The sequence below is a fragment of the Belonocnema kinseyi genome, chromosome 3, assembly GCF_010883055.1.
Source record: "Belonocnema kinseyi isolate 2016_QV_RU_SX_M_011 chromosome 3, B_treatae_v1, whole genome shotgun sequence".
In the NCBI taxonomy this organism is placed as follows: domain Eukaryota; kingdom Metazoa; phylum Arthropoda; class Insecta; order Hymenoptera; family Cynipidae; genus Belonocnema; species Belonocnema kinseyi.
The window spans coordinates 70094074-70112114 of NC_046659.1; the positions used below are offsets into that span (position 1 = coordinate 70094074).

At 27.2% G+C, this 18041-nt stretch overlaps 2 protein-coding genes across 7 annotated transcripts; one reads left to right on the top strand and one right to left on the bottom strand.

Annotated features, from left to right (window-relative positions):
* Positions 1–2550: 2550 nt before the first annotated feature.
* On the bottom strand, positions 2551–13471 carry LOC117168805 (peptidyl-prolyl cis-trans isomerase FKBP8). 6 transcript variants are annotated; one of them, XM_033354632.1, is made up of 5 exons: positions 13359–13471; positions 9425–9760; positions 6792–6991; positions 5647–5948; positions 2551–3327 (listed from the first exon to the last, which is right to left on the bottom strand). In XM_033354632.1, exons 2-5 carry the CDS (start codon positions 9731–9733, stop codon positions 3020–3022), a joined length of 1119 nt encoding a protein of 372 aa, XP_033210523.1. In that variant the 5' UTR covers positions 9734–9760; positions 13359–13471; the 3' UTR covers positions 2551–3019. The 6 variants fall into 6 exon arrangements, with proteins under 6 accessions (XP_033210523.1, XP_033210526.1, XP_033210524.1 ...); XM_033354635.1 differs by having other exon boundaries at positions 9425–9736; positions 13359–13454; XM_033354633.1 differs by lacking the exon at positions 13359–13471 and adding an exon at positions 13242–13355.
* A 92-nt stretch (positions 13472–13563) lies between these two features.
* Positions 13564–18041, top strand: LOC117168807 (peptidyl-prolyl cis-trans isomerase 5). The gene is made up of 4 exons (XM_033354637.1): positions 13564–13696; positions 17085–17292; positions 17389–17573; positions 17707–18041. The coding sequence occupies exons 1-4, from the start codon at positions 13595–13597 to the stop codon at positions 17839–17841; spliced, it is 630 nt and encodes a 209-aa protein (XP_033210528.1). The 5' UTR covers positions 13564–13594; the 3' UTR covers positions 17842–18041.

The window sequence follows — 18041 nt, forward strand, 5'->3', positions numbered from 1 at the left end:
CGAATTTTCTGCACCATCCATTTTTTCAATCAAAATTTCGAAATCAGTAATCTTATTTCATGATCAAACTTATTTCATGTTTCACGGAAATTTTGAAAAGATTAGTTTTAAGTTTTGACAATTTCGAAATATGTCGAAAAAAAATCTGGAAATTTTTATGTCACTTTTTACAATTTTGCCGGTTTTAAAGGAAATTATGAAAACTGAAGTATTTTATAAGATGCTTAATAGATTAAAAAGTTTTTAAAAGATCCGAAAATACTTTAAATCTTTTTCTTTTTGAAAAAATTTAAACAAAATGTAGATTTTTCAGAATAATTCTAAAAAATAAGGTTTTTACGAATTTTAAAAGGTTTCAGAGAAATAAACCATTTTTCTTACAACTCTCGGGGAAATTTTAATTGATTTTTAATTGGGAAAAATAAGTTTTAAGAAAAAATTGGAAAAGATTTAGAAACATTTACAAATGATTTCCTAAAATATCGGAAGTAAATGTACACGATTTGAAAGAAAAATGGTTAAATTTGGTAAGATTGCAAAATTTTATAAAAAAATCCAGTAAGTTTAAGAGATATTTAGAAGTGTTACAAATTTAAAAAAATTAATTTAAAAATTACAAAAGTTTCAAAAATGTATATTTTTGAATATTTCGAATTGAAATTTTGCAACATCTTAATAATTTTGAAAGGTTCCACGATATTAAATAAAAGTTTATATACTGACTGACTTATATAATATATATAACTGACTTTATTTTGAACAATTAGTTTCAAGAAGAATTTGAAAAAATGTTCGAAAACTTCTCAAAGTTGAAAAGTTTAAAAAAGAGTTTAAGATTCCTGGGACAATGTCGAATGAATTTTTATTTTTAAAAATTAATTTTTGAAGAAAATTTAAAAATATATCAACATTTTAAGAGATTAAAAAACTTTTTTAAAACAACAGGAAAATCGAAGGAAATTTTTTTTTATTTATCAAGGTTTTAAAAAATTGTTAAGAATAATTTGATATAGTGTTAAAAATATTTAGAAACCTAATATCTTAAGAAGTTTTAAAGCGATAAAAAACATTTTCTGATTGAAAAATTTACGAAAACTTATTAAATATTTTTTAATTTCTTCGAAAATTATAAAGATCCATAATATTTCTTTTAATCTGACATAATTATAGTTGAAAATTCCTATTTTTGGTTTAAAATGTAATTATTTCGTTGAAATTCCTCTTTTTTTGGTAGAAATTTCATCTAATTCGTTGAAAATTAATATTTTTGGGGTAAAAAATTGAACTGTTTTGTAGAAAATTGGTCTTTTTTATGAATTAAATTACTTTTAATTTAAATCTTTTTTGGTTGAGATATGAATTATATATTACATTTTTTGTTGAGAACTCATCTTCTTCTGTTGAAAACTTCAACAATTTGGCGAAAAATGAACTTTTTTTGTTGAAATTTTACTTTTGAAATGTCTTGACATCTTTAAAAATCTTATTGAATTTTCTCAGTCATCTTAAAAATATTATATTTAAATTTAAATATAACTTTAAAAACAAATTAACAAATACACTTAAAAGCATATTTACTCGACATTTTTATTTTGTATTAAAAATGATTTTGTTCCTCAAATTATACGGGTGAACTTTTTTTCTTTCTTGACTGAAAAATATTCTTTGTTTGAAAATTCAACTATTTTCTTTAATTTTTTTTATGTTATGATTTATGACCAATCAATATTTCTTAAATATTGATTATTAATTTTATAAGTTGTGAAAAAATCTCTCTATATCCGCTGGGATCTGAACCCAGATCTTTTTTTTTTATTTATTTTTTTGCATGAAAAATTATTTATTTTGTTGAAAATTCGTCGTCTTCAGACGAATTCAACTCTTTCATTTAAACAGTAAGCTTTTTAGGGTTACAGAATTGAACTGTTTAATAGAAGTCGTCTTTTCAGAAAAAAGGCAGCTTTTTGTTTAAAAAATGCAACCGGTTAAAAATAATCCTTTTTCCTCGAGGAATCATTGTTAAAAATTCATTTTTTTATGTTGAAGATTCATAATTTTGTTTGAAAATGCAACTATCTCTTTGAAAATTCATATTATCGGGTTTCAAAATTGAACTATTTTGTAGAAACTTCCTCTTTGTTTAAAAAAAACCTCATCATATATTACATTTTTCGTTAAAAACTCATCTTATTTGGATGGAAATTCAACTATTTAGTTGAAATTTTTACTTTTGACATATTTGAAATCTTCAAAAATCTTTTGGGATTTTTCTAGAATCTCAGGAGAATTATATTTACATAAACTACGCACTCCCGATTGATGACGCTAATATTATTACAAAATTGTTTTAAAATCCGTAATTCTCATATTTTTATTAGTAAAAAATCCATTCGTATCAATTCGCAAGTTTAAAATTGGCCAGTCATTTTTTCAAAATTCCACTACTTCCCGGTTCCCTCAACTTTTTCCAAATTCCATGACTTTTCCTGGTCTTCTAGCAACCCTGGAAATGGATGTTCTTTGCGTTAAGGTGGAATACAAGATCCGTTCTAAAACATATATTAAATTTATTTCAATGACATGTACGTAACAATCACGACATTCCTCTTTTCAACCCACTCCCTTCATAATGTCTGCAATACACATGGAATGTTGGAAGGAAACAAGAATAATTCTCACAGAAATATTAACAGCACTTCCATGTAAAGTTAATATCGAGAAAAAGTAAACATTAAACAGTTTTTGATCTATTCCCTTAAATATCGAAATGTGGCAACTGACCAAGCTTCATTCTGACAAACAATAGTAAGTCCTATTTATTTAAAAATAGTAAATTACCTACTTGGCGTCAATAATCTTTACAGAGTTGTACAGTACACATATACATTTTCCACGCTACAATGCGAGATTAACGAGTGACTAAATTAGAAAACATACGAATCATAAATGGACTTGGTAGATTTATTGTTAACCGATAAACGAGACTTGTATCTCGTTTCACGTTATGTCTGAAACAAATTCACGAAATTAATTTATACGCTATCACTCCCACTGCGGCGGCAATAGTTCCGCCAATAATGCTCCAAGCAATTGTGGTTGTCTTTATTTTCCTGTCCTTCTTCTCCTCACCTTTAGCATCAGCATTCTCCTTTTTGGTTCCCAGCATCTTGCGATACAAATTTTTCTCCTTGTCAGCGTCTTTCACCGTTTTTATTTTTATAACCGACAACTCCTGCTGAATTGCTTTATTCTGGGGAACCAACTTCTGGGCATGAAGCAACGTCTCGTAGGCTTTCAAATGTTCCCCTTTTAAATGCAGAATTTTACCTGTAAGGTTTAAAATACATTTTTTCTTTTCAATCATGTAGTAGCTTAATGTAATTGTAGGACTCAGATCGTGCGCATTTCTGCGAGTTTGGAAAAATGCGAATAATCGAGTTTTTGACGGCTATAATTAGTTTCAATTTTAAAGACAATTAAACTGTTTAAAATTGGAATGCAAAAGTAGAAGAAATGCACCATTTTTATTGAGAATTTTAAAAATTCAACAATTTCTCATTAAAGCTTTAACAGTAGCATATTTTTAGGTCAAAAACATTCAAATCGATTAATTTCAAATTCAATTACACTCTTTAAACTCTCTCAGCTATTCTCCCTTTTTAAAGAATTCTTCAGTTCCCCCAATTTTAAAGAAAATTTTCCTGCCTATTATTTTTTTTCAACCTACATGAGAACTGAATTAATAGAACATAATCAGAAAATTTCACCATTTTGTTTGTATGTTCATTCTTTTTGGTTAAAACTTAAATTTTTGATTGAAAATTTAATTATTTTGTTGAACATTTATCTTTTTTGGTCGTAAATTTGGCTGATTTGTTGAACATTCGACCTTTTGGGTAGATAATTCAACCATTTTTTGAATACGTATTTTTAGATTATGTATTCAGTGGCTTGGTTGAAGTTTAGTCTTTTTTGTCTCAAAATTCGAGAATTTGGTTGAAAATTCATCTTTTTTGGTCGTAAGTTAAACTAATTTGTTGAATATTCGCCCATTTAGATACAAAATTCACCCTTTGAAATTGAAAATTCCCCTTTTATGGTAGAAAAAATCACCTTTTTTTATTTCAAATTAACTTTTTTTTATTAAAAATGTGACTATCTTTTTAAAGTTTCGTCTTTTTGGCATGAAAATCCAACCACGTGGTTGAAAATGAATCTATTTTATTAAAAACTCATCTCTTTTGATTAAAATTCTATTTGTTTGTGAATTAATTTTTTTAATAATTAAACGATTTGGTTCAAAATTCATATTTCTTGATTAAAAAAATAGCTGTTTTTTTCTGATAAAACAAACTGTTTGGTTGAAAATTCTTCCTTATAAATGGAAAATTCATCTGGTTGAAAAGAATTTCTTTGTTGTTGAAAATTAACTTATTTGTTGAAAATCAACTGTCTCGTAACAAAATTCGTATTTGTACTCAAAAATATTATATTTTTTAATTTAAGTATTCGGTTGAAAATTTTTAGTTGAAAATTCAGTTTTTTTTTCATTTGTCTTAGCTTAAACGAATTTGTCTCTTTTGATGGAAAGTCTATCTGGTTTTAAATGCAACTATTTAATTAAAAAAAATTGTTTACAATTCAACTATTTTATTAAAAATTCATCTTCATTGGTTAAAATCAATCTATTTGTTGACTAATAAACTTTTAATGCTGTCTAATTTATCTTATTTTAAAATTCGATAATTTTGTTTAAAAATTAAATTATTTCATTCAAAAATCATATTTTTTAGACAAGTATTCAAATGTTTTGTTGGTCATTCATCTTTTTGAATAGAAAATTCATCCTTATGGATTGAAAATGTATCTTTTTTTATATAAAAGTAATCTTTTTTGGTTGAAAATTCAATAGTCTTCTAAGAAATTTATCCTTTTGTTCAAAAATATTTTTTTTTACATACAACTATTTCGTTGAAAATACATCTTTCTTTGTTGAAAACTTAAATTTTTAGGTTTTGAATGTGACCCATGTTTTGAATGCCTCTTTCTAGATTAAATATTACATTATTTGGTTGAAGTTTTATCTTTTTTGTTTGAAAATTCGAGCATTCGGTTCAAAATTTATCTTTGTAACTAAAATTTAATGTAACTTGTTAAAAATTCATCACTTTTGCTTGAAAGTTCTGAACTAATAGCTTACAAGGGCAACTGTTTTCTAAATGATTCGACTTGTTAATTTATAAACTCAACTATTTTTGTTAGAATTTGGCCTCTTTCGTTTAAAATTTCAACTACTTTGTTGAAAATTCAATATGTATTTTGACATGGAATGTTAAAAATATGTAAAGCATTGCATATTAAATATATCTAAATTAGTTTTATTTGCAAGAATTTATTATTTCAAGTTTAAAATATTCAAAATAATTCAAGTTAAAAGTTTAATAGTTCAGAAAGAAATATTTTAAACCCAGATTCAGAAACCTTCATGCTAAATTAATACTTAAAAAAAATGCTTTTAACTTTAAAGTTTATTTTTATTGCACACAGAATATTTTAAGATCAATAAGAATACCGTACATTTTTAAAGCCTTCTAGTCAATCTGAGCCCTGTAATTTTATAATTGTTTCATTTAAATCTTTGAGTACCTTTTCGGAAAAGAGCTTTTATATTTTGCGGCTGACATCCCAGGACGTTCTCCACACTTTTGAGTGCAGCCTCATAGGCTTGTGTCTTTAATTGTGCTGCTGCCAAATTATTGTAAACAGTCAACCTATCTTCTAATAAGGCCTGCATTTCTGCATCTGATTCGGGTTCCTGAACAGCATCTTCGCCTAATGTTCCACTTTTTGAGGGGGACAAGAAATCCAAAGCTCTACGATAACACTGAATCGCGAGAGTCGGTTCGTCTCGTCTGATCCACCAGTTTCCGCGTTCTCGTTTTTTGTTCCTTTACAATAAAAGTGTTTTTTTTTTTTAATATGCTAAAAAGCAGATGCTAATCGCTTCTTACCAATTTCTGAAAAATTCTTGAATTTTAATTATTGATGGCTTATTTTTTTCGGGAGAAACATGTTCTACATTTCTAATCTTTCCAATTTTAAAGGAAATTTGTCTATGGTTGAAATATTTAAAACCATTTTTTTGTAATGAAAACATTTATTAAACAAAATAAGTATATTTAATGATAATTCACTTATTTTCAAAAGTGGAAACAGTAGAACTCTAGGTAATTTTTTGACTGAATAAAGCCAACATTTATTAAAATTCAATCATTTTTAAAAACTATTGTGAAAATAATTATTCTTCGTGAGTTTCATGATTTTTTCATAAAAAATACTGTTTTTTCTTCCATAAGATATGACTGATAGAAAACTTTTTTCCGGAGACCTGATGTTAGACGCAACAACTTTTAAATCTGTTTAAATCCGTGAAATTTGTACACCGTTGTAAAATCTTTCTGAATTATTTGTGAAATCTTTTAATTCTTTGTGAAATCTTTGAAAACTTAAAATCTATCTGAAATCTTACTGAATTAATTGCAAGATCTTCTAAATATTTTTTTAATCTGTGAAACTTTTTAAACCTTTGTGAAAGTTTAAATATATTTCTAAAATTGTTGAAACCCTTTAAATTCTTCGCAATCATCTGAAATACTTTGAAAACTGTTGAAATCATTTGTAATATTTGAAATCCTGAAATCTGGTGTACACTCAAAAATCGGGTGGTCAACCCCTCACACCATATAATAATGTAACAATATAACCAGCACTTAATCATAAATAACAATTACCCCATTTCTTTTCTTTGATTGACTGCAAGAGACTCGATTTCTGGTTCATATTCCACGTCTTTTAGCTCAACAGTGTACCAAACTGTAACACCTGAAGGTATTTTGTCTTTTTCTCCTAGAGTTCCATAAGCAAATCTCGAAGCAACTTCAACTTCTGCTTCCTCGCCAATATCCATTAAAGCTACCGCCAAATCCAAACCCTGAAAATACAAATTCAAGTCAAAAAGGTTAATAAAATAAAATTGCAGGAATCACAGCTTCATTATTTTTTCTTGTTTTAGTTTTATCTCTCTTTAACCATTTTTATTTATTTCAATCTTGTTGCCTCTTATATTTTTATTTTGTGTTAATCTTATTTCTATATATTTAAAAAAAAATTGAAAAGGGGGTTAATTAATATGGAAATATTCTTTACAGTATTTAGTCCGTATTTATTCTCTTAATTTTATTTTATTCCATTTTTTTAATTTTTTGTTCAAGATTTATTTTATTTCACTTAAAAAAAATCATTTTCTTTCGTATCTTTTCAGATGAATAATATTAATAATATGTAATAAAAAAAGGTAAAAAGGAGGTTAATCTTACGGAAATTTTCATCTAAGTCATCAATCAATATTTAATTTTCTGATTATATTTTATTATATTTTTTTATTCCTTGGCAAAAATTTTGTATTTTAGATTCTTTAACTTCTAAACCTCTTAAATGATTCAGTTTTTAAAAAATAATTCAGTTAAGTTTCTTAAATTCGAATTACAAATTAAAAAATTTTTTGTGAAGAATTCTTCTTTTATTCTCTTTTTAAAATATGTTTTTATTTTATTTCCTATCTTTTCAGATTAATGCTTTCCCGAAAGAGGCAAAGTAGGGGAAAGATTTAACATTTATAATTACATGTATAAAAGAAGAAACAATCTTTTTATAAGAAATGTTTTATTTATATATAATGCTAAATGATTTTGTAATGATTTCCGCCGTTAAATATTTTTTTTAAAGTTACATGTACTGATTAAAAATCCATTCACAGCGAAATAAAAAAGTCCAGCAAAAAACATAATTTGTTAAACAAACCATTTTTTATGTTTAAAAATCGTTCTCATATTCAAGAAGATATTTTTTTGATTCCGTCATTAATAATAAAATCGGAATGCTTATATGTTTAATTAAACACTCTTCAATGCACTTAACCACAATTAAAAATAGTTTGAGTTTCTAGAATTGTTTATGTTTCAACCAAATTTAATTTGAATAGTTTAATTTAAATCCTAAACAGTTAATTCTAAACATTCTCGACATATTTTAAACAGAATATTTTTGTAGGTGTAAAACGAGCAATGGTGGAACAAGGCGAAAAAGTGGAGTTTTTTCGAAAATAGGAAAAAAGGGGGAATTACAAAACAGAGGAAATGTAGCCGCGTGACCACTCAAACTTTTAAAAAAATTGCAATCTATTTCCCGGTTTTCGCGCAAAAAATTACAATTTTTCCGGTTGAATTTATTGCATTTATAATAATTATTATTCAATAGTAATTACTTTATTAGATAAATTTTGGGAATAATTTAACATTTTATAACTATAAGGTAAAATGTATAATGTAAAATACTGTAAAATTGATTTTTCAAGAAAATAGACCAATACATTTTTTTAAATGGCATTATTATGTTTTGTAACATATTTCTGAGATTAAAATTAGGAATATACGGCATTTTCAACAAAATAGTGGAAGTTTCAAATAAAAAATATGATTTTTCAAACCAAGAAGACGAATTTTGCACAAAAAAAGTTGAACCTTTTAGCCAAATTGTAGAATTTTTATCTAAATAGATGAATTCTTAACCGAGAATATAATAGTCGGCATTAAGAATAAAAAGAATTAACTTTTAAATAAAAAAGATGATTTTTCAAGAAAATAGTTGAATTTTCAGCAAAATAATAGAATTTTCAACTAAATAGTAGAAATGTTAACCAAAATTGATGATTCCTGGATCTAAAATGTGATAGTACACTTTGTAATTAAAAATAATTAACTGTCAGCCATAAAAGATGAACTTTTAACCAAAAAAGATTTTTTTCTACTAAAACATGAATTTTGAATCCAAAAATAGTTATATTTTCAACAAAATAATGAAATTTTTCACTAAATTGTAGAAGTTTTAATCAAAGAGATGAATTATGAACCAGAAATATAATAGTCGGTTATTAAAATAAGAAGAATGAACTTTTAAATAAAAAAGATGACTTTTTAACAAAGAAGATTAATTTTCTACCAAAAATACATATTTAACAGAAAAAATAAATTGGTAACCAAAAACTGTGGCATTTTCAATTAAGTAGGTGAATTTTCAAGCCAAAAAGTTGAATATTTTAGAAATGTTACTTTTAACATATTTTTTACCCAATACATTCACACTATAGCCAAGTTTAAGATTATTGGGACCGTCACGTTTTTTGAACAAAACATTAACTTTGCAATTTTTAATATAAAATGATCTTCGATATTTTAATACAGTAAAACAAATCTAACAAATTCCCTTTTTTTAAATAAATTCCCTGCTTTTTCTAGGTCAATGGCCACCCTGGCAGGGAAAAATGTGATACCTATAATTGGTTAAAATGCAAAATTTTAAACAATACCTGTACAACTTCGACATCCCCCAACTGAAAGGTAACTTCTTCCTCTTGTTCAACAATAGTTCCATTTTCAAGTTTGCCAGTAATTTTTGCCTTGCAAATATCCCCCCTGCTGGGTCGCGTATTTGCTTTTCCAGCTTTTAAAACTTTCTTCTTTAACTGTCCGTTTCCAAGAATGTCTATCCACTCGTTTTCAGGATGATCTTCTAAGCTTGCTTTCGTCAATGGATCTTCCGGGTCCACATCAAAGTTGAGCTCATTTTTAATGAACTCGGCCTGCGTGTTTCCAGGTTCTATTTTATCTTCCGCCATGTTCTTTACAAAAGCATTATTAACTTACTGAAAAAAGGATGTCTACTTGAATTCTTGAAAAAAAAATTCCCTGGTTTTTTCCATGTAGCTCAAGTTTTCTCCCGGTATAATTTCTCATATTACGGAGCCATTAAACCATTTCACATTTTTTAAAATAATCAATTAAGAATATATTTGCAGTTTCGCGAGTTTATTATAAATAATTTTTTTCAGTTTCTGGGAATTCATTTAATAAGTTTAATTAAGAATTCTTTGATAAAATATATTAAAAGATATTCCTAAATATATTAGCTCCATAGATTAAATAATACTTAAAACGTAATTAATCATTTCTTGCATTTTTCTCTGAAGTCCATGAATTTGAATTATAATTCAAATTTTTACTTTATCTACTTATACGCACTTAACAATTTAAACAAATTCTTAACTTTTTAAGTAAAAATATTGCCGTTTCAATAAGATAGATTAATTTTCAATCAAATAGTTTAATTTTTTACAACAAAAATATATAATTTTCTTCCAAAACAAGACGATTTTTCGACTTAGCTTGTGTCGTTTGTCTAAAAATTGAATTTTTGTATTTTCAATGTCTTTTTTATAAATAAAACAAAAACTACGTGTCCCATAAAAAAGTGATTGATAACAAATTTGTAGATACTTTTTGGATGCACAATGTTTGTCTAATCATTTTTCCCCTATCTTGCATAGTTTGACCGACAAATGCAATTTTTGAGTTTTAATTAGTTTTCGTACGATCAAAATTGGAAATTTTCGGAAAAATTCAAAAAGTTTATAAGATAATCTTGAAGGGCTATCGAAAAGTAACATTTTTCTTTTGAAGTACAATGAACAACTGTACACAGAATTTTTGAATTATGAAAAAATGTGTACTCCTAAATTTAAAAAATGGGCTCACTTTTAGTATTTTTATCCAAAATTTCTGACTAACGAACTTGGCATTTAGCTTAGGACACTAAAAGAGTATACCAAAAGCCAATCTAATAGATTAATTTTTTCCAAAAGATATCGTGCTCACAGACAGACAGACATAAAGGCAGACATAACGACAAACAGATAGACATACAGATAGACACATTTGTAAAAACCTGTTTTTCGGATTCAGGGGTTCTCAAAACGTGGACCTTTTGACAAAAACTAGAGAGGTCAAATTTTATACAAATCTAATACTTTCTCTGATGAGAATGTAAAAATGATTTTGTTGTCAAGAATAATTTTTTTATAGTTCTGTTATTAGTTTAAATCATAAAAAATAGCATCAAAAACATGAACAGTTAAATTGTTTGAAACCCCACACACGAGACGAAAAAGAAATTAAAAGACAAAAGTTGTGGCAAGAAAGTGCCCACGCAGCGGTCACATTTTTTTACTGTAATGACGTTTTTCATGATTAAAGCCAAAACTACGAATAGTATCAAAAAGTGGTTGATAACAAATTTGTAGATCTTTTTTAAATGCACAATTTTGGTGAAGTTATCATTTACCTATTTTGCACAGTTTGGTCGCAAAATGTAATTTTTGGATTTTTCTTTATTTTGTATGCTGTCGAAATTTGAATTTTTGATTTTTCCAAAAATTCAAAAAGTTGTTATGATAATCTCGTAGAGCATTTAAAAAGCAACATTTTTCTTCTCTGGACTTTTTTTCATGTCGTGTGTTATTTGGCATAAAATGTTCATTTTCGTGTGTTATTTGGAATTTTGTAAATGCTATAACTGTTTTAATTTTTGATTTTTTGACACATTTTCCACAAAACACAGGCATTTTTAACTAAAAAAGATAAACATTACGAATGATTTATGGTATAATATTGCTTCTAAAATATTTCACAAAATTATACAATTATTCAAAGGACTTTTTCAATCATTTTTTGCTAAATTATAATGAGAGAATTCCATTTCTTATATTTTTTCAGATATAGCAAACACAAAGGCTATTTACACAGTCCGTTACACACAATATATTTCATAAAGGATAATAAATGATTAAGTAACTTCTTGCAGTAACGTTAATAACATATTGGCCAAAAAAATGCAGTTTCATAAACATCAGCATAAAAAACAGCATACAAAGATACTTAAAAACATGAAAAAGATACGTATCGCATATTCCAAATAGCACAGTAAAAATTCATATTATCGCTTCTCTAAACATCTGTAGCATGACTTTGTGACTTTCATCTTGTATAGTTAATTTTTCTATTACAAAATGAGTTTTTAAAATGAGTATTACATGAGTTTAAACACAGATAATTTTGAATTTTCAATCAAAAACTATAATTTTGAAAATAGAATAATGCTTTTTTAATTCAACAAAATTAATTTCAAACTAAAAAGAATGAAAAAACAGATACAGTAATATAAAGCTACTTTTACAAATGAAGAATCACTTTTATTCTATTTTATATAACAATTTTAAAGAATTAAGCACGTTCTCGACAAAATTCCCTAACATTTCCAGAGTTTTCCAGCTTCTGATAATAATTCATCTGATAAAATGAAAACTTATGATAACGGAAATGAGGCTAAGGCACACAAAAATCGGATTAATCTTATTAAGAAAAATAAACCCAGGATCTCAACTATGGTAATACGCAGATAAATTTGCTATAAATAAACCTGTTCTACAGCAAAAAATGATAACTTGAGATATAATAACCATATAACATTCTAGAAAATTCGCATGACTAGGTTTTTTTTACTCACGATTTCCTTACTATTGATTGACCTTTTTTATAATGGTGATCAGAAATTTCCCAAAATACTTAAAATAACTCTATTACTTCAGAAAACCGTAAAAAACATATCTAAAAGTGCTGATTCATTTATTCAATAAAATTAAGCTTCTTAAAACTGCGTCTACTCCAATCAATAGAAATGAAAAATTCTTTTGTTTTTAGTCTTACCAAAATATTTTCTGAATTTTAAGCTTTTTTAACAAATCAAGAGTGCAGAATTTTTGCCAGCTACATGTACCCGATCGACCGGCAAAGGTTATACTCGGACATTAGATTTACTTTACTAGTGCTCATTTACACACTGAATTCTGATTGGGAATTCCTTGACACATATGACATCAGTTACGAGTATAAGAAATTTTATTATTTAAATGTCTAAACGATTTAAGAAAAAATGCGTACAAAATGCCGATTGTTTTCAAATTAACCTATTTTCCATTTAACAATAATTATTTTGTGATGAGACAAATTTTAGGGAAATAATGGAAATAATTAAAGCCCTGCAATCCTGCATTAAAAAACTATACGCATGCGCACAATTAAACATTAGGAAATTTCTGGCGTTTTTCAAAAAGTGCCATTTCCTGTCAAATTCTATTGTCAATAAATTGAAATCGACTTCGAGAGAACGATTTTTTAAATAAGAGAAACTAATTTTTTCTTTACTTAAATTATTATATCTTCTTCAAAGCCTTTTATACATTCTTAGAGGTTAGGACTTGATTCATGGATCAAGAACATGCAATTCCTCACCGTAAAACAGGTTTTGCTGTTTAAAAACTTCTTTTTTTAACTTCTTATACACTTGGCTTGTTCTTGTTATTAAAAATATATATGTGTAGGTAGAGTAGCTATACAAATACCACGTACCTCGAAAAAGACGTGCGCTTGTGATATCAACCCAAGACCCGAAGCAGCCAATCACAGGTTACCAACACATTTCTGACGATTCGCACTAGTCAAGAGTCAAGATATTTGACCGCCTGTTCCGTCTGTTCTTACCAACTCAAACCTGCTCTATCGTTCAAACAGTTTTGAGAAGTTCGGACGTCCTTTTTCCACCTGCGAGACTTTACAACAAAAGATTCGAAGCTGTCCTTCTTAATATGAGAAGGATTTGTTTACTTCTCGCCTTTGTGGCCGCCGTTTCCTGCTTATCAGGCAATGTCGACGACAAAGCTTCCAAAGGACCTAAAGTCACCGATAAGGTAAGATATTTCATTATTGTATAATACTTTTTCTCAACATTTATTCTCAATTGTTCAGTCTAACTCAATTATTTGTGTTGAAACGTTTATTTTGAAAACGATTTCAACTTTGAGCATTTTAAAATTTTTGAATGCCGAAGTATTGTTGTAATGTGCTCAGAAACAAAGAGCCGATTATTTGAATCGGTATGAAGCCTTAATGAGGTCGCAATCTTTATGGACTATTTATGATAGCAATTTACCTTAATGCCTTTTTAAATTATTATTTATAGCGTTTAGTCACTCTTAGTGAATTCGCAATTTTTATTGGCTATTTCTGATAGCATCTTACCATAAAGTTTTTTTTTATTGATTTTTTATCTGTTTCACTAATATGCCCCATATTCATTATCATAATAGGGAATGCATAACATAATCTGACACTTTATGTATGATTTGTTTTCCTCACTCGCTGATTTACAATTTCTTAATCTCGTGTGAAATATGGGAACATAACCTTAAAAGTATGTCCGATTCATAAATACAGAACACTCATGAACGTTTATAAAATATTTTTCAATTACTGCATACATAAAATTCTAAAGAATCTTGAATACTTCATTCCTGATCAATAAATATTATTAAAAATGTATGTAGAAATTTCGAATGGTTTAAAACCCTGTTCAAACAATTTTGTGACCTTGCCACGTCATATCCTGAAAAGAGCGTTCCAACCAATCGTGGTTGGATTGCTTGGAACGCTGATTGGCTGGGAACTACTTCTGGTCTTACAGCGAATTAGCATGTCCTTGATTTCTGAGCGAAAAATTCAAATTAAAAAATTTGATAAAGAAAATTCATTCGGGTTAATAGGTCCAAAATAATTGGTCGCACGACAGCCGATTGGTGGATAATATTATTTTGTATGCGTCTAACTTAGAAAGAGAATATATCGTTAGAACATTATTTCGCCTCTGAGAAAATAAAGACCAGACATTGGAGTTGAGCCAACTTTTTAATATTCCAGTCTCACGTCTGCAGGCTCTTTGTTCTTTCACGTTCATTGTGCCCTTGGTCAAGATATGCCTTGGTGCGAATTCTTTATTCAGTGATTTAAGATAAGCACATCTTAAAATACCCTTTCTTTAAATCTGAAAATCTTTCAAATACGATGATTCTTTGGATATAAATTATTTAATTAATTTAATGTTCATAAAATGTATGGAAAGATTTTGATTCAATGGTTGAACAAATTAAAAATGGGAATTATATTTTTGAAATAAAGCATCTTAATACAAACTTCACACAAAAATTTATCTTTTTCTCCCGTTTTAAAGGAGTTTCTCTTTTTTCTCTGCTTTCAAAAAACTTTTGTTGAAAATTTATGTTTTTTGGTGAAAAATTACACTTTTTTGGTCCAGAAACCTGCCCTTTTTTCTTTTCTATTTTCACCCTAATCAAAAGTGTAATATATAAATGCCATCTAAAACCCTTTGTTTCTGATAAAGACTCATTCTTATTACCTAATAAATACTTTAAACTCAACAAAAAACACTTATGCACAAATTTAAATGCATCTTTAAAGTCGTATCTAGAGTTCTGAGCCAGTTATATTACTTTGAAAGCGATAACGAGAATGAGAATATAACTGAGAAATAAATTCTATGAAAATTTATGAGAATCTCGGAATTTTTTTAATGAATAGAAAATTGCAATTTTTCGTTAACTTTTCGGTTGAAAATTCAACTCTTTTTTTGAAAGTTTGTCTTTCTTATTTTAAAGTTTACCTACATTAGCAGAAATGAAATGTTTTTTGATAAAAATGCAACTGTTTGGTTAGAAATTAAGCTATTATACTATTTTCTTGGAAACTGAACTATTTCGTAGAAAATTTACTTTTTGTTTAAAATTTATATTTTGGTGTTGAAAAATGAACTAAAATATTTTCTGAATGAAAGTTCCACTTCTGAAAAAAATTTGTCTTTTATTACAAATTCATCTGCTTTATAGTACAAAATTGATCTTTTTTGGATAAAAATGTAACTACTATTTGGTAGAGAATTTAACTATATTGTTAAAAATTCATCCTTGTTGCTTGAAAAAATTCGTCGTTTTGTCTTGAAAATTCAATTTTTTCGTAGAAACTTATTTTTATGTTACAAAAATTCAATTTGTGACGTTACTGAGTTAACTGAGTTTTTTTCTTTAAGATAAATTTCATATTTTTTGATAAAATTGCATCTATTTGCAAAAGAATTCAACAATTTTGTAAAAAGTCATCCTTTTTGGTTAAAAATTCGTCTTTTTGGATTGGAAATTGATTTTTTTTTGGTAGAAAATTATTTCTTGTTAAAAAATGCATATTTTAATCGTGAAACTCGACCAACATTTTTTTTAACAGAAAATTCAACTCTTTTTTGATAATTTATCTTTTTGATTTAAAATTTCATCTATTATAGAAAACAAAATTTTTTTTTATAAATGTGCAACTTTTTGGTTAAAAATCGTGCTTCTTTGCTTGATAATTCAACTAATTTAAGTTTAATTGTCTTGTTATAAATTAATCCTTTTTAATTGAAATTTCAACTACTTGGGTTAAAGTTAAGCTACTTTGTGGAATTTTTTTTTTTTTTTTTTTTTTTTTGAAGGCTTATGTCTAGTTGAAAATTTAACTGTTTAGTGAAAAATACTTCTTTTTTTTAGAATTAATTTTTTACCAGAAAATGGAACTTTTCCATTTTGTAAGATCGATATTTTTTAGTTAAAAATTCGCGTTTTTTTTTTGTAAACGAATTATTTTTTAGTTTGAAATTTCCTTTTTTTGCGTAAAAATGCATCAGTTTCGTGTAAAATTAATTTTTTGTTGAACAGTCATATTTTTTGTTTAAAAATTGCATTTTTGTCAAGAATATTTGTCTTTTGGTTTGAAAGTTCAATAATTTAGATAAACTTTTATTTATTTTTTGAGTGAAAAGTCTTTATTTGTTGGAAATTCGTCTTTTTGTTTTAAAATTTTTTTCTTTTTTGTATAAACTTCATTCTTTTTTCATTAAAATAAAAACGGACATTTTTTTGTTGACAATTTGTCTTTTTAGTTTGAATATTCAACTATTGTGTTAAAAATGCAATTGTTTTGTTGAAAATTCTAGTATTTTATTAAAGAGTTATCTTTTAAAGTAGAAAAAACTTTTTTTTTTGCTTAAAATAAATTAATACATTTGAAAATTTTAAACTATATGAAACACTGTAATTCCTGAATATGTCTGAGCTAAAAAATAATGTATAATTCAACCGCTGATATAACCTGAACAAAAAAATGTTGTTAAAGATCATAAATTCTTAAATTTTTTTAAATCCTCCTAAGTTGTTGATGTATTTAGTCTAATAAAAAATGTAAATGTTGACATAGGTATGGTTCGACATCGAAATCGGAGGAGAGCCAGCAGGAAGGGTAGTGATCGGCGTTTTCGGAAAAACTGTTCCTAAGACTGCAGAAAACTTTGTCGAGCTCGCGAAAAGACCTGAAGGCGAAGGATACAAGGGAAGCAAATTCCACAGAGTTATTAAAGATTTCATGATTCAAGGCGGAGACTTCACCAAAGGAGACGGAACTGGAGGTGAAAAAAACTATTATCATTCGATATTAAATTTTGTCTACAACATTATTAATGAATATTTCATATAATTACCAAGATTTGCTTATTTTTTAACAGGTCGCAGCATCAACGGAGAGAAATTCCCTGATGAGAACTTTAAACTAAAGCACTACGGAGCTGGTTGGTTGTCCATGGCAAATGCCGGACCAGACACGAATGGTTCTCAATTCTTCATCACTGTTAAATCAACTCCATGGCTCGATGGCAGACACGTTGTTTTTGGAAAAGTAATCAAAGGAATGGTAAGATTGATTTGAGAACCTCTTAATAAACAATACTAAAGAATTTTAGCTCGAAACGCGCTTCGTTGATTAATTAAATTCAAGATTATTCGAAATGTACTTCATTCTAATCAATAATTGTTATTTATTTCAGGATGTTGTTAGGAAAGTTGAGAATACAAGCACAGATAGTCGAGACAAGCCATCCAAGGATGTCGTGATTGCTGATTGTGGTGCAGAGAAAGTGGACGTTCCATTCGGTGTATTGAAGGAGGATGCGACTGAATAAAAATAATGTCAAAATACTCAAAAGAAATTTACATATAGCTCAAAAAACTACATACGGTGTATGCAACGCTATTAAATGTAATTTGATCGTAATCCGTGGGTTCTAACTACGTTGATCGACACTGTACAAATAAGTTTCTTTTTATATCAGATCTTGCATTTATAAAAGCAGTTAATAAATTTAATCGTTTATAGGCAAAA